The sequence below is a fragment of the Cyrtonyx montezumae genome, unplaced genomic scaffold, assembly GCF_038088225.1.
Source record: "Cyrtonyx montezumae isolate F1298 unplaced genomic scaffold, pur_monq_1.0 scaffold_13, whole genome shotgun sequence".
NCBI lineage: Eukaryota > Metazoa > Chordata > Aves > Galliformes > Odontophoridae > Cyrtonyx > Cyrtonyx montezumae.
In genome coordinates, this window is record NW_027071859.1 from 32,054,135 (window position 1) to 32,071,126 (window position 16,992).

General features: G+C 36.0%; 1 protein-coding gene across 1 annotated transcript in view; it reads right to left on the minus strand.

The window, feature by feature from the left end:
* Positions 1–16,992, minus strand: part of ME1 (malic enzyme 1) — a 157,437-nt gene that overhangs the window by 82,399 nt on the left and 58,046 nt on the right. The window contains exons 4-5 of the mRNA XM_065730953.1: positions 9,538–9,613; positions 8,390–8,551 (exon numbers count right to left, since the gene is read on the minus strand). Coding sequence (XP_065587025.1) covers positions 8,390–8,551; positions 9,538–9,613 — 238 coding nt within the window. The remainder of the gene's footprint in view (positions 1–8,389; positions 8,552–9,537; positions 9,614–16,992) is intronic.

The window sequence follows — 16,992 nt, forward strand, 5'->3', positions numbered from 1 at the left end:
TATCAGAACTTTTAGAACTACCTGTACATGTGAATCCTTGAAGTAAAGATTTATATTCAAGTTTGTAGTGGGTTGTAACAGAAGAAACATTAGACTTTAATGAAAAAATGAAGTTTATTGTATTTTGTGAAGTCCTCACTTCTTGTCTATTACAAACAGAAAGATATTTATGCTATGAATATACTGAGACAGAAATAGCAGAGACAGAAATAATAATGTATTATATGGCTCCAAATGACTATGAAAATGTAAGTATATCCGAAGATAAGACAAGAATGATGATGTAATTTTGCTTGAATATTAGCAGGTTAGCATTAATAACCTTTCCAATATATGTGCTACATTACTGAATGATTATTCCTTCTCTGAATATGCCACCTAAAAAATAAACACCAGAATCCAGAGCATTTTTGGGCAGCAATTGATAAGTACTTTTTACCACCACTTCAAATTTATCTTAAAATAACTGCATCTTCAATTGCATGGGTAAAAACCTCTACAAATTCTATTCTAGTGTAGACTTGCCTTGTCAAGCCATTGATTTGGATATAACGTACATCATATGATGTATACTTATATACACCTTTACTCTTCCATTTATTTCAAGTCTGAGTTAAAGTAACCTTATTTATCATAATTTCTTGTCCACTGCCTTAAGCTCTGATTTCAGTTTTTCTTCTGTGTAATTACTTTCTATATGCTACTCTGACAATCCACCCTCACTTTGTCACAAGTCTCAAAATCTGAGAAACGGGGAGCTACAAATTCAGAGAACAGGCTAACGTAAAATAATACTTTGAGACAGAAAGAGCAAGCTACATCTCAGTCAAAAGACTGAGGTCTGTATGGGACAACAGATTAGCAACATATGGCAGAAATATTCAAATGGTAAATCTGGATTTATTATTACACTTAAAAATTCTCAACACTTCTGAGTTACAGACAAAAGAACTAAAAATTTTCAAGTTGTGAATGTTTCTAAATGCATTACCAGAACTGTTCAGTAAAAGAACCCTTGAAGGCAAGAGAAGGAAAGCTCTCCAAAAAGTACTGAAAATTATCAACTGTCAGATATTTCTGACCAGCTCAAGAAAATTGTAGGAAGGTCTCTGCAATGAGGGGCAAATGGTGGCTGTCATAAATTACACCTTTTTCCCAACTCATATCTGTTTGCAGGTATAATATGGATGTTGGCACAGTTTCATGTATTTGTTTGTTGTTTTTTTTTAAATAAAGCCTGTTTAGGAGAGATGGCCAATGCCATAATAATTTTAGAAGTGAAATCTTCAGGAGAACGGCATAGGGACAGTTATTCTGCACCTAAGCAAACACACTCCATACATTATTTTTTTGTCCAATTTTAGCTTCATATTGGTATCAGTGCAAAAATCCTTAACCCATTTAAGAGTCATAAAAATCATGGCTTGAAGGACAATTTTAGATATATCCCTTTCTGCATTTTTGAGAAATGCCAGACATACTCACACTCAGACTTTTCATTTTCTCCATAATATAGACTGTAAAATCTAGACTTGATATCCTCTTACTTGTTCTTTTTTTACCCCTTCCCTTCAGTCTTAGATGGTTAATTATATTCTGTATCTTTTCTGCTGTAGCAAAGCCCCCTAATTTTAGAAGCAACAAGAAAAATAGATTGTACTTGTCCACACTCTTCTCTAATGCAGACTCAGTCCACACCCAGTAACTGAACTAATTCCTGAAAATTAGAAAATATTGTTTTGGGTTTTTTTCTTCAGCACCATGGGCCAGACAGAATTGTAATTCAGAACTGACTTGACTTTTCAGTACTTCTGAGAAGTGAAAACAAAAAATGACTAATGACTGACTGTATGACAAGTAATACACCACCACAATATTTTCTTGCCAACTGGAAGGGGGAAATAGGAGAAAATAAGGAATATTCATGAATTTTCATGTTTATTGAAGTACAGGCACCTCAAGCACACTAAGTATTTTGTAGCAAGGTATAAGGGGGAAAAAAAAGCACTTGTAAAATAGTGCTAAATTTGTGAAAGAGAGTGCAAACAGCAAGAAAATTTGTGTAATAGTCTGAAGTCCTGAAAAGGATACCATCCCTGATCAGAATGGCAGGAGCAGGCAGTAGTCTGCACCCTAAGAAAAAATGTAGATTTACTCCATCAATAGATTTAGAGATTTTAATGCCTGGAGATTAACAGGATTGGACTACAGAATTACCTTTGAGTACCTGACCTGGACTCACTGTTCTGTGGGACATGGAAAAGAGGCTGTTTACCTCACTAAGATGGGATAAACTGACCAATCACATTTAACATAGCTCCACGAAAAACTGTATATCTAGAAATCTACTGTCTGCATCCCACATGGGTCATGCACATATCAGAAATGTTCAAAACTATTAGTGAACATATCTGCAAAACATAACCTAGAAAGAAGTTCTACAGCTACAAAAATAACTCCTTGCTCCTGTCTATATAAAAATCTCTATTCATGGAATTCAAGAAGCACCATTATTATTAATTCATTTATTTCATTTAGTCAGTATTATTATTCAGTACACTATCATTGAAGAGCTGGCTCTAGTTCTAGCAGTCATAATTCAAGAGCAAGGCTAAAAGAATATGACTTCTTTAAATTCAGAGGTCATTACAATTTTATAATGCATTAACTACACAAACAATGATGTAGAAAGCAACCCATCTAAGTATGAATGATAACGGTAACTATGTTTTATTCAGAAATCGCTACAGCTGTAGGCAATGTGCATGATTATTTTTTTTTATATATGTCTGCATCTTTAGTTTGATAAGATTAGTGTCATGGTTTTATGGTTTTTCATCATTATTTCACATAATAACATCACACTTTTCCTCGTCTGGGCCCATCTACCTATGTTTTCCCTTCCCCCAACTCCACTTTCTGGGCATGGATCCATGGGTCTCTTTGCCCCCTTGTCACAGGAATGAGGCCAAACCTGTGACAATTAGAAACTGCAGTTTTCTGCTATAGTGAGCTTTTATCTATCCAAGTTTCTATTTTGATTAGACTACAAATAATAGAAGCAGGTTTGCCTCTATGTTTTATCAGCAGCTTCCTTATTCACATTTATAGCAAGTCATTTTGGAAGAATGTTAAATTTGAAGGTTGGTACAAGTTCTTACGGCATGTGGAGGTAATTTGGGGAAATGCAGAAAGCTAACTACAGCACCAAGTTGGAGAACTGAGCTTGAATTTTCACCTCAGCTTTTCTGGATTCACTCTTCTACCATGGATGCCTGTCATTCCTCCAGGAGTATCTGAACTGCCAGCCCAGTAATGCTTATTGACCTATTTAGGGCAACTGTGAGAGCTGTCACATTCCTGCATTTAAATACTTGCAGTAAGTTGAGGGAAAAATATTTCAAAGTACGCATGGGGGAAATAGCTTGAAATAACAGCCCAGTTTCTTACAGTCCCTGAGGTGCAGCAGCCAAAGGAGCGGGAGCTGCTCTAGCAACTGCCTTGCATGTTTCTCTCCTGTGTACTGTCTGTGTTTGTCAGTTGTATGAATAAAGGAACAGCATCAGATAGGCATTTGAAAAAAGTGTACTGACAGACATGGTTCATTTGTATGATGTTAGATGCCAAAAATGGCGTATACATATCTGACCAGTCTTCAGTCTAACTGTATCTATCCAGTGCAAAAGGTTTGCTTCTTCAGCTTCCTTAAAACCATCTTGGATGCAGCTTGTGTCATAGTCAGAGAATCATCTAGGTCAGAAAAGACCATCAATATCATCACGTCCAACTGTCAACCTGACCCTATTGACTCTGCTGAGCAATCCTGAGAGATGGCTCCAGGACACCAAGAAGCTTCAACACCAGGTGTCTTGATTCTGTTCTATGGGAAAGTATTTAATTTACAGGGAAATTAAATAAACAGGGAAATTTAAAAGAATTGAATGCTTTCTTTATAAACTAAACTTTATGGTAAATGGTTTATGTTTATAGGTTCATAGGTTCATAAGGTTGGAAAGGACCTACAAGATCATCTAGTCCAACCATCCTCCTATCACTATCCCTATCCAACTACTAAATCAAATCACGGCGCTAGGGACGGTGCCTCAACCACCTCCCTAAGGCAGGCCATTCCAGTGCCTGACCACTCTTTCAGAAAAAAAATGTTTCCTCAGGTCTAATCTAAATCTTCCCCGGCGCAACTTGTGGCCATTCCCTCTCGTCCTGTCATTATTTGTCAGGGGTTTAAATGAACCCTTAAATACAATGAACCTTTCCACAGCTTCCACAACTGGCCATTCCCAGTACAGAATCTGTCTTGTGAGCACAGTTGTTTTTTTAGCCAACCAGACTTACCTACTGTTTATTGGGTTTTTTTTTTGTTTGGTTTTTTTTTGAGAGAGAGAGTTTACTAACAGTTTTAAGTAGTACACAAACATAATTTATATTTTAATGTTTACATTTTTTTCTTCGATTCTGCTCCATTATTTCCATCACCCTTAAAACATCCCACTTACAGAGGAGAGAATACAAGTTTCAGGGAAGAATCCAATATGCTGTAGTTGCTGGTACTGTAACAACTACTCATTTTTCTTATGCAAGCAGATTCTTTAACCATTAGAAGGCAATTAATGTATGCTTCTCTAATATTTGATGAATGCCCAGAATCCAGAAAATGCATGATCTCAGCATTCCCAACAACATATCAGTACAAAGACTGGTGTACGAGTATGTTTCACTTGGATTGAAATTCCACCTGAGAGGCACCATCTTCACCTCCTACAAATACACAGTTACTGAATAAGACACAACTTTCATTGGGATTTTCATGGTAAATAATTAATAGTACGCCATATAGTGTTTTAAATTATTTGGATAGAAATATTCTAACAGTGATTCCTCACCTCCAATTTGTCAGTGACTTACATAACATGCATACTATTTTTGGCAGTAATCAACACCACTTTTAGACTCTCAGTCCTGTATTAATTACACAGAGAAATTTACTATTTCAGTCATGCAAGTCTTTCTACTGGAAGTCTTTCTACTAGATCAACATTTACTTGTAAGCAAGCATTTTCCATTTGTGGAAATGCTATCTGTGCAACTGTATAAAAATGCTGCATTTTCTTCTCTTCTCAATCCCTCATTTTATGAGTAGCAGGATAATACAAAAGCTAAAAATGTCTCTGCTAAAACTAACAGTAATAAAACATTCAATAATCACTAGAATGGAGTGAGTTCCTGCGCACTATTTTGTGTCCTGTATGCTAAAACAAACACAATACAGGATGAGAATTTGTGAAGTTTTTCAATCTGCATTAAAGTAAGATTTAATCTTTCTGTAGAATTCGCACGTTCTGCATAACAGGATTGAAGTTGCCAAAAATACATATTTTTAAACATTTTAATGTTTCTCCCCACAGAAAGGGAGAAGGAACTAATCTAAATGGAAAACATCTGCACATTTTGAAAAACATGTTCAGCGCAATTATTATTTATATATGCTCAAGTTATAAGAGTGATTTCCATTGTGTCTGATCATGGAAAATTCTGGCTTGAGTAAGAAAATACAGCATAAAAACACTGCTATTTGTCAGAAAGGTTTAGATTTTAAGATAAGTAAGATCAGTGCCATTCCACAGCAGCTTGACAAACACAATTAGCTTAGCCTTATATGTGGCTCAACACCTTGTCACACAAACACCAAGCATTAAGGAGAGAACAGGATCTGCAGGGCAGAAAAGGGGATGAGAGAGGAGAAAATAAGGGAGTTGGTGCCCCTGGACTCCTGACATGACTGAAGTAGCAAGAGACTAGACACAAGCTCCAAATATACAATGAATAGAATCAGGCTCATGCAGTCTCTTCAGTCAAGTGGCACACTGGTAGAGTCTAGTTTGCTTCTAGTCCTCCAGCAGATTTCTGGGATCTTATTCTCAGTTATAGCTCTAAGGTAAATGCTTAAAAAGCTGAGCAGTCCCAACTGGGACAAAAAAACAAACATCCATCTACTCTTGGAAGCACAGTCTAGCGTAACCCCAATAGAACCTCTAGATGGTAACCCAATCATGACTCAGAAACTTAATTTCTAACATGCTCTTGACATCTTCTCACTCCTGCAAAAATTCAGATGAGCGTGAATAGTGCTGAATTGTAGGCTAACATAATTTCTTGCAACCACTACAACTATTAGCAAAAAATCAACAATCAAATACAAAACCTCTTTATTAGCCATCCATTCATTGAAGATTAGTTTAAGGCCTCTTGCAGCAGTAAATTTAATTGAGGCTTTTAGACTGCTGGGCAGGTCTGCTGATAGAATCACACAGAATCACAGAATTGTGGGGGTTGGAAGGGACTTCTAGAGATCACCTAGTCCAATCCCCCTGCCAAAGCAGCTCCCTAGCCCAGGTTGCACCCATAGGCGTCCAGGCAGGTCTTGAATGGAGACTCCATAGGATCATGAGTATGCCAGAGCACCAACGAACAGCTCTCAGAATTTGTTTGCACCTTGTAATACTTAAGGTTGACCTCCTTTCCAGAAAACTTGACCTCATTGTGCTTTTTTGTCGGTACTTGTCAATACACACACACGCACGCACACATACACGTTGCTCCAAAAGTAACATCTCCCATTATCTTATGCTGGCCGACAACATCAGAGGTGGATGTTGGTGGTATGGCAGTAGAGACTGAACCTTTCTGTCAAGATTCTATTATATGTTGTTGCTTTGCTATAAATGGCAACAGAGGGGCAGTCTGAAAAAATGGCATCTGACACAGAAGTGCATATGAAGCAAAGGTGTGTCATTGAATTCTTCAATGTGAAAAGAAAATGGCGTCCACTGATACTTGTCAACACTTGCTGAACATTTGTGGAGACCAAGCAGTGGATGTGAGCAGAGTTAGACAGTAGATGACATGTTTTCAGCACTGTTACAGTGACAGTGGTCACTTCCACTGTTGCAGATTTTTATGAGTATAGTATGCAGGCTCTTGTTTGTTGCTGGCAAAAATGCACAGCTAATGGTGTTGACTGCATTAAAAAGCAGTGTTTTGTCGCTGATACTTTGGTCTATCAAATAGTGCTACTGCACTCTTATCTGTTGTAGTGTCCTTGGAAATAAATAAGAGACATTTCTTTTGGAGTGTCCTATGTGTGTTCAATGTATTTCAAGAAAATAATATCCCATGAAAATTTAAAAATTACAGTGAAACAGCATAAAAGAAAAACAGAAAGGCTAATGCTATATCAGAAGTAGATGATGAAATTTGCTGCTTAGAAACAATTAAATGTTTATCCCACCTACTCAAACCAGGAATAAAAACATTTTATAGCTAATAAGATTTGTATGTGATTTGATGTGGCTGTGCCCTACAGTGATCAGATGCATTTTACAAGTAAATCTGTCCACTTTCAGGAGAGGATTTGGGTGAAATAGAGAAAGAGGATAGCAGACTATTTCTAATTTTAGTAATGCTTACTCAACTATCCCAGTGCGGCAGGGTCGGAGGTGAAGCTGAAATTGCACACACCCAGCCCAGCAATCTAGAAATCTCTGCTAAATTCACTGGTACAAGGATGTTTTATTTAACTTTAATACAAATATACCTCTGATTCATTTACCATTCACAAAGTTTAATGCTTGTATCATTCATAGTGTAACTTCTGCTAAGGCATAATGATACTGCTGATGATATCATTAAGATACACCAATTCAAATATTCTTTCAGGAAAAAAAGGGAAACAAGAGAGGCCAAGTAATTAACTAGTTATCCTGTGAGCTCTGATAGTAACAAAATCAATTTTCTATAACTAGCTATCTTTAAATCTCTCCACTTCATACAAATGGGAAGTCAAGTCAAGGAAGACAAGGTCTTTGAAGCATTAAGATCTCATTTTGGGAAAATGTGTAGCATTACAGAGATTTCTATAGCTGAAGTTAATGTACGACCAAAGTAGATAGCAGTGCACTCACAACACATATCAGGCTATAGCTTCAAGCTGCTCCCACAGAATGAATCCACATTTGAAATCATTGCAAAGGAATTCTATAGAAGTACAGCAAAAATGCTGCTTTGCATTGTAATTTTAACTCTAACATCCCCATTTTCTTGAGATGTAATTTCCCATACAATTTTCTAACTCCTATATTGTACGCAGTACATTTTTATAGACAATATCTTCCTTACGTACTCAAGCCTTACAAAACAATCTACACTGTGCACATTTTAATGGATGAGACTATTTCCGTATGACTTTTTAGTTTTCACATAATTGTAAACCGTATCATAATAGAAAAAAAACCAACTTTTCATGATTTAAGTTTTATACATTTCCCTTAAAACTGGTAACACTAGTAACTAGTAACCTCAGAAAAGTACTTACCTCATTATCTGTTCCCACATCCAGCATCACTGGTAGGCACTCAAAAGGTTTCACTCCTCCACACGCTGTATAAAGTGCCAGTTTACCAACTGGGATGCCCATTCCATAACAGCCAAGGTCTCCAAGACCAAGAATACGTTCTCCATCTGTCACTACAATAGCCTGGAGGAAGAAAGAAAAGCACTTTAAAAATCAGTTCTTTGCTAAGATGATTCTTTATATTTATGAGACTATAAGTGTTTCCACTGATAGAAATAGAGAAATTCAGTAAAACCCACAAAGCTATTTGCACTAATAAGGAAGATTTTTCATCTTGGATGCCAGATACATTATATTCCATATATTCATGAGTATAAATCTAAAGTTAGAGACAGAATATTGTACAGCTTCATATAAGATAAAAATTTAAACATAAATAAAAAGCTTCTGCTGTAGCTACAGTTTAATTGTCAAATTCTTGCATTAACATTTCAATCACAATGAAATAGGTAGCACCATAAAAATGTTCTTGTAGCAAGAGCAATGAAGTGCAACTACAGTACTGAAGATATGGAAAATTCTCAGAGAGCAAATGAAACACCTACATTCCTTAATGTCACACTGCCAAATCCATACAAAGGTCTCCTCAGAAACATTGTGAAACAGATTCAGAAAGCAATACAGATTAAATAAGATCAAAATCTGAGAACTGACCTCGTGGCCTAGAAGAAGGTGTTAAAAATTTTACAGTGCCTGTGGCCAACAACCACTTCTCTCATAAATTCAATATTCTTTCTTTTCTAATTTGCTGGAATTTTTTAATACAAAGATAAGTCTATATATATTTCAAAATTCCATACCTTCAATTACTAATACATTTTTTAAAAACAATTGTGCTCTGTATGTACAGCTTCTAAACGTCAGTTAAAAAGAATTGGCTAAAACATAAATCACACTCTGAAAGAAATAAAACAACGCAGTACATATTCTCTGAATGTGACCTGGAAAGTTCTAACTTCTATACACTGTGAAATCTGCACGATATATTTTTTCAGAAAAAGATCATCAATATATCTTTCTTATTAGAAAAAGATCATCAATATATCTTCCCAAATGAATTCAGGTGCAAAACAGTATCAGCTTTGTCAAGCAAACAAAACTGAACTTACCTTGATGACACTTTCTGGCCAGGACTTCAGCATTGCAGCAATGTGTCCCCGGTCATGGATAGTAATAAAAAGTCCTCTGCAAATGAATAAATACTTTTCATATACACAAGCTAATAACTATTCACTTCTAAATTATTTAAATAATAAATGAACTCCATGCAAATGTATCTGACATACATAAATTCAGCTCAATAAATGCTTAGTTTCCTTGGAATGAGATAATTAAATATCTGCATTTATTAGAAGTCAGAGAAAACATAACTGAGAGAAAATGTAACTGCTCAAAGATTCATTGAGCTGCAAAAATCTGCAGGATTTAATTCTGCTAATTGTTAATCTTGACTTTAGAGCTCTCTAAGTAATATGTTCAAATGCATTCATTAATTTAATGACTTGAAAAAACATGTCCATTTTATAACAGTGATCACTAATGCTCATGAAGTCCTAACATTTTTAGGCAAAAATAGGCCAAAGTTTTGATCAATGAAAGAGAAAAAAAATAAGTCATCATTATCATTAATTCAAGAGCATTCAGAGTGTATTTAGAAAACAATTGCTTATTTAATTAGATTCCTTGTTAACATACACAGAAGTGGTAAATCATCTAATGAAAACACCTGGAAGTGCATATAGTCCACTCTATAGGGCTGAGCATACTGAATTTTTATTCCAAAGAGTGTTTTTAAACTGAAAAAGACAGTCTTTCACAAAATGCTGTAAAGAAGAAATGCCAAATAAATCCTTTCTGACATACTGTATAATAAGCTGTTTTGTAAACTCCTGTGTAAACCACGTACATAAAGCATAAAACACGGTTTATAAAAATTTCTAGACTCAGAAATGGCCAGTCTGAAGAGATGAGTGTGCTAAATAGAATGAAAAGTGTGGGAGGAAAGCTACCCAAAGACATCGCCCTCTTCCTTTTCCCCACTCTCCAATTTACACGGACCTAATAGATTGATCTTAAATGAAGTAAGGTTTTGTAATGATTTTCTAAAGCATCGGTGTACAGCCTAGTGTGGTTAAATGACCTCTTTCTTACAAAGCAGAGAGAAAGGTCTCCATGGAGTGAATTCCACAGCAGAGGAAAATAAATGCAGGATGGCAGCTCCAGAAGGAACTTTGTCCAAACATTTGTAAGGACATTTGAATAAGTATTCAGAGCCTGTTTCAGAAATCTGTCCAAGAAGGATCACATTCAAACAACAATGAAAAATAGGGGCTAAAGTGTAAACAAAGTCATGTTGAAAGCATTTTGTTCCCCTCCCTCCACCTTTCCCTCCACTCTTTCTGTATGTTAGTAACACATTTCTGAACATATTGTCCTAAGATGCTGTTGATTTTAAGGGTATGGTTTCCTTATTTTGTAAGAATATGGAAAGAGATAGGAATACTGAAATAGATAGAAATAGATAGAAATAGACAGAAAGTCCTCATCTTTCAAGTCTTCAGTTAAAGCATTTTTCTCCTTCAAGGCTGGCAGTGCTACATGCATACAACCATAGAAAAGCAGGCTATGTATTTCTTTCTTTTCTGGGAGACTACACCAGAAACAGCAGTAGCTGGACAAAGTTACTATTAGCGGGCTATGGTGACACTAGCCAGGTATTTGGTCACCCAGTAGACATGATGCTTGTATTTTGGCTGTCAAGGCATAACCATGAGAATTATGAAGAAAGGAGCATGGCAGCAATCTCAAGCCACAGAACATTGCAGGCTGGAAGCTACACAGCTTAAACTGGATTCAGAAATAAGACAGAACTTTCCATCTGTGTATAACATTAATAACCATAAGTTATGTCAGCGACTCATACTGCCTAGAATCAAGCAAGAGGCAGCCCATGTTGTGTCCATGGGTTTTACTCAGTCCTTCAGGATGGAGCAACTACAGCAAATGTAATCTGTCACAATGTAAATCTACATGGAACATGTGTTTGAATACATAGACACCAGTGCTCACCCTTACTTGTTCTGGCGCCAGTTAGACTTCAGTTCAGCAATGGTTCAAAGCAGGCAACCCAAAGGGATCACTTCTACTTGTGTCCATTTCATAGAATGGCTTATGCTGCAGGGACCTTAAAGACCATCTAGCTTCAATCCCACTGGAATCCACCAGATCAGGCTGCCCAGGAACCCATACAATCTGGCCTTGAAGGCCTCCAGAGATGAGGCATCCACAGCATCTTTGGGCAGCCTGGGCCTGGGCCTCACGGGTCTTCTGACTGAAAAATTTCTTCATAAAACTTAATCTATATCTTCCCTCTTTTAGTTTAAAACCATTCCCCCCTGTCCTATTATACTGAATGGAAAGAAAATACATGAACCTACAGTCCAGCAAAAATTATGCAAAGAAGTTACTGTGCCTCCTTTTCTCTTGCTGAAACATCAGTAAGACCAGAGCCTAAAGAGTGATGGGTGAACCCATGCCAGCACATCAGGATTCACTGAAAAAAGGATGGATTTTTTGGAGAGTGTCACTGAGTTCACCATACTGTTGTAGATTTTACCCATTGTGTGGAGGTCATTCTGAATCACATAATTTGGCTTTGTTTTACTAGAACTCTAATCTGTTAGAACAAAGTAAACAATTAAACAGTGCTTTTTTTTTTTTTTTTTGTCATGCTTCAAGGAAATAATGTTTCACCATCAACATATTTGTCTATTTTATATTAAAGTATAGCTCAGAGAAATATTTCAGAGTATCCTTGCTTTCCTCTTATAAAAACAGGAGGCATTCTGACATAGAAAATGCCAAACATTTCTTAATGGAAAAGTTCAAACTTTTCTCACAGCCCGTCACATTCTAAGCTTTATTTGAATTATGGACTATAAAAATTATAGAAGAGGTGCTTTCACTTCTTCATGCCATCTAAATTGATAAGCTTAAAAATAATAACAATAAAAGTTCTTGGGGAGCAACTTCAGTTTCTGAGTCTTCACTTTCCCAAACCCCCTTCACTTTGCAAAGCAAGGCAAGCTAATTCCTCTGTTGATATTCTCTTCTATTTGTGATAAAAATATACAAAGTGATATAATATAAACTTTGTACTAGAAACTAAGAGTACTTAAATCCCAAGAATGATTTGCTCTTTATTCACCAAGAGATAATAGCATTTCCCACGGTAATTGTTCAGTATGGTCTCCTGCCATTGTACAAAATGTACTCAAACTTTTAATTACCTTTTAGCTTATTAAGTTCTTTTTCTTGGTGATGCTCCTCCTGAGACTTCTGAGGTCTAATAGATACTATTGATGGGATGATTGAAAATAGGAAGCTGTTTATAGATTTTTTTTTTATTTTTTATTTTTACCATTTCTGTTTGTACAGGAGTAAATTTCATTACTTCAATGCAAAAGTCTTTGGTTTTTTTTTTTTTTTTTTTTTTTTTTTTTTACCAGTAAGGAAAATAGTTGCCACTGAAGAGATTCTGAGCTCCATCCTGAATTTATCACTAAAGAGAAACTCAGTCTTTATATTTCCTAGACACTGAATATGCAAAGCATATTTAAACACAAAAGGTTATGGGAAGCAAAACAGGGATTAAGAACAACAACAAAATGGGAACAGCAGCTTTAAGTGAACTTTGCACTACTGAAAACTTGGACTTGTATAGTTCATAAAACAGGTACATATATCACTGTGAAAGACAATGAAAAATACAATATTAACCCAGGAAATACATAAATAAATCATGCATATTTGTAAATAATACATGTGTTTGCATGCTTGGTATGTGGTTTCCTAATAAATATCTGTTTTCCAAAGAAGTTGGCTTCAAATACTCTGGAAGACAGAAGATAACATGCCAACTCAAGCTTACTGAATTTAAAATAATAACAAAGTCATTACTATAAATTTTACAGTGATTCAAAAGCCTAATTTGGCACAGAATTATAGGGAGATATTTAAAATAGAGAAAAATAAAATCACTGTGAGTCATTACATTGAGGGGTGTGAATTCTTCAGTTACAGGAGCAAATCAGGAGTTTTATTTCAAGACTTTCTTTTGAAAATGCTGTTTCATTCCACCATTTATCTCTGCTTGCAACCTGTGTAGCATTCGTTTGAGTTCACAAGTTCACAGATATTTATCAATCCTTGATAGTATGTGGGCTGCTTTAACAATCTCTGCTGTTAAAAATAAATTCCATACAGCAGAGATGATAGTTCAGAGGTGAGAAGCCCATGGTGGAGCAGGATGCCTGGGGAAGCTGCTGACTGTAGATCTGAAACTTGCTCTGGAGCTTGCATGGACTATATTTTGTAAACATAAGACCCCACAGAGGGTGAAAGAAAACCAAAACAAACCAACCAAACAAACAAACAAAAAACCAGCAAGATGCCTATAGTAATGCAATCTGAAGGAAAATAAAATATCGAAATGAAAAGAAAATCTCAACAGCTGGAACATAGGATGCTGTCTTACAACTTATCTGCAGCCCTGGACAATTCCAGCTCTCAGAGATTCTTGTTACCAAAGCACACTGGTACTTCAAGTGACGTGGTTTGTAAAAGAAATCCATTTTACTTGAAACATACCTCTTTCACATTTTCAAAATGTCAGTAGCTCCAGAAACATGCAAAGAAGTCAGACCTTTGTACAATAAGAAGCTAAAGGATGAACTAATTCAGTTGCTCTCATTCAGCACAAAAAAACTATTTATTGTTTGCTAAAGCAATCAGAATAAAATGTTGAAAGCCTTTCACAGCAAACTTTTAGCCAAGATCCTTAAGGAATACATAAAAAAAGTACATCTTGTCTCTTTGATTCATAATCCATAATTCTCTATTTAATTTTGGAAACCATGATGTGCAGCTCGAGATATTTTTGAAGAAAATTAAGAATTCTCCATGATAAAAGCAACACTTCATAAACTGTGTAATTGCAAGGTTTTTAATTATATATTTTTTTCATTTATATAAAATAGTAATTGTTGCATATCTAGATAGAACTTTTTTAATTACTGTCTCACCTTCATTACTCACAAAATCACCAGCACAGCACTTCATGGTCTAAATATTCAGACTGTAATGATGCATCCTTTTAATATAACAACAAAACAGACAAAACCATCTCTTTTCAATATTCATTTCTTAAAAGACAAATTTCTTAACTCTATTCCAAAAATCTCATGTATCTAGTCAACCAGTTTGTATCTATTAGTGCTGAACCACACAGCACAATGGCCTATAAATGGGATGGTTTGTCTGAAAAGCAAAAGATAGACTTAGAGAAATACAGTATGTAAGAGCCAGAGCTGTTTCGCTCTAGAAGCTACTTCAATTCTTCAGACAGTTGCTTAAAAAATAACTTAATTATTACACCCTAACAGACTCAAATGGAACTATTTGAAGATTGTGAATGACAGAACAGTTCACCAGAGCCAGACAAATTAATTAAGACAAAAATAACCTGATGTTCCACTTCAAGTGCTACCATCTTTATTTTTTTTTTGTGTTGATACTGTGTAAATAAACATCATCTCAGCATCAGTCTTGTCTCTACTAGGAGTCCTGCAATGTTAGTGATGTTTAATTTTTTTTTTTTATATTTAAACTGTGAAGTAACAAGGAAAGTAACAAGAAAAATCTCTGTCTTTCTACATATGCTCTTCAACAATTTGTGCTGCCTGTACTCATTGGAGCATGGAAGTACTCCAGAATTTAGACAATAAGGTCCTTTAAGCCAGTTTTCATTGACCTTTATTTTGACATCATTTGCTCTCAACAACCATTAAAAGGACAAAAGTGAGGACTTATTAAAAAGGCTTCTTTTTATGGCACATCCTACTCAACTTTCGCTTTAATGAAGAAGTCATTTCTGGAAACAGACACTATCCTCCCTTTGTACAGCTAAAGTCCACAGCTGAAAAAGAACTGAGGACAAGTTCATGTCCCAGCAATACAACTCTTCATGCAGAGAGCTGCAATGCTAAGAGACAAAAGTCAGAAAGGAAGGCAGGATAATGGAGAAAGAATTTTGTCATACTAAATTGTCAGTGAATTTCCAGGCATAAAACAGAGCTGGTTTATCCGTGCTTGAGCTACCTGCATATCACATTCAGTGACATATCCAAGACCCACGTCTGTAGGGCACAGAATTGCAGTGTCACCAATGCAGGATGGGACCTCGGGAGATATTCCAGTCCAAGCACTCCCAGCTAGAGAAGTTATTTTGCCTTTGTTTCCTCTGGGGTAAAAATGTGGTATAGACCATGAATTTTTCTCAGTTTTTAGCATGGAATGTTAGTGCTAAAAAGAAAATATCTACTCTAGCAGAGTTTGCTTCTCCTAAGATCAAATGCTTTTTGCACTGTGCTTTGCTGCAACATATACAGAAACCTAGTCTTGCAGTCAGTGGAAAGAGACAACCAGAGAAAGGAAGTCTCCCGTATTTTAGCAGATAGAGGTGGGCAACAGAGGCTGGGAAAGCAAAACTATCAGTTTACTTTTTGCACATTTTAAGATAAGCCCAAGTTCTTCAGTCTTAGGAGAAAGCCAAACAAGCTTTTACTGCTTTTCACAAGCATTACTGTGAGTGAGAGAAGTAATACCAAATAAAAGAATATATTTGTAAGAAAAAAAACTTTCCTCATTCAAAGGGCACCACATGAAATCATATTCAGCTTTTTCAGAAACAAAGAGACAGTAATGTAGCTACCAGAGTCATTTTTAAATCCTTAAGGAGTAAATATTTTCCTCCTTAAAAACTCTTCATCTTGACTAGCATTGAGTATAGGTAGAACAAGGCAACAAAGCATTCCTGAGTTATGTTCAACAACCAATCTGGTTTGAAATATTTAATTTTAAACAGCTTAAATGACCATAACAAAAAAAGCTGCCTGACATCAGCTCAGTTTGCAGAATCAGTGCAAAGGTCCCAGCAAAGTCATTTAATGTCCACCTTCTTTTCTGTCCCTATCTAGACTTGGCCCCCAATTTCATTCTTATAAAAGACCCAGGGCCTAGCTTTCCTGGACTGGACCCAGTGCTGAGTGGCCTGGTAACCTCTAAAATACTGTAAAATGGGGTTTCAAGGAGGGAGAAAACAGTTCCCACTGGATGTTATTTCAGTCAGCTTGCTACTCCTGGGGACTGCAAGCATGCACAACAGTGCGTTCACATCCATGTTGAGTGATGTGAGGGTGCTCCTTGCTTATACTTCCATTCAGTTGTTCCCTCACTTAGAAATTTTCTGAATTCTGCATGCAAGAAAACAAAGTTTTAACTTCAAAAACTGTATAGAGACCTTTTTTTCTGAAATACAGTCAATACAAAGACAATGCTTTCACAACCTTCACTCCACATTTCATATACTCTGTGAATACTTCAATAGCAAATTTTCTGTTAGCAGTCTAGATTTTTATCGCTAACTTTGAGGAACTGTAAAACAGCCGGTTTATTCACAGGCTAACTCATAGTTAGAAATCCTGGCATATTATTCTATTCCACAT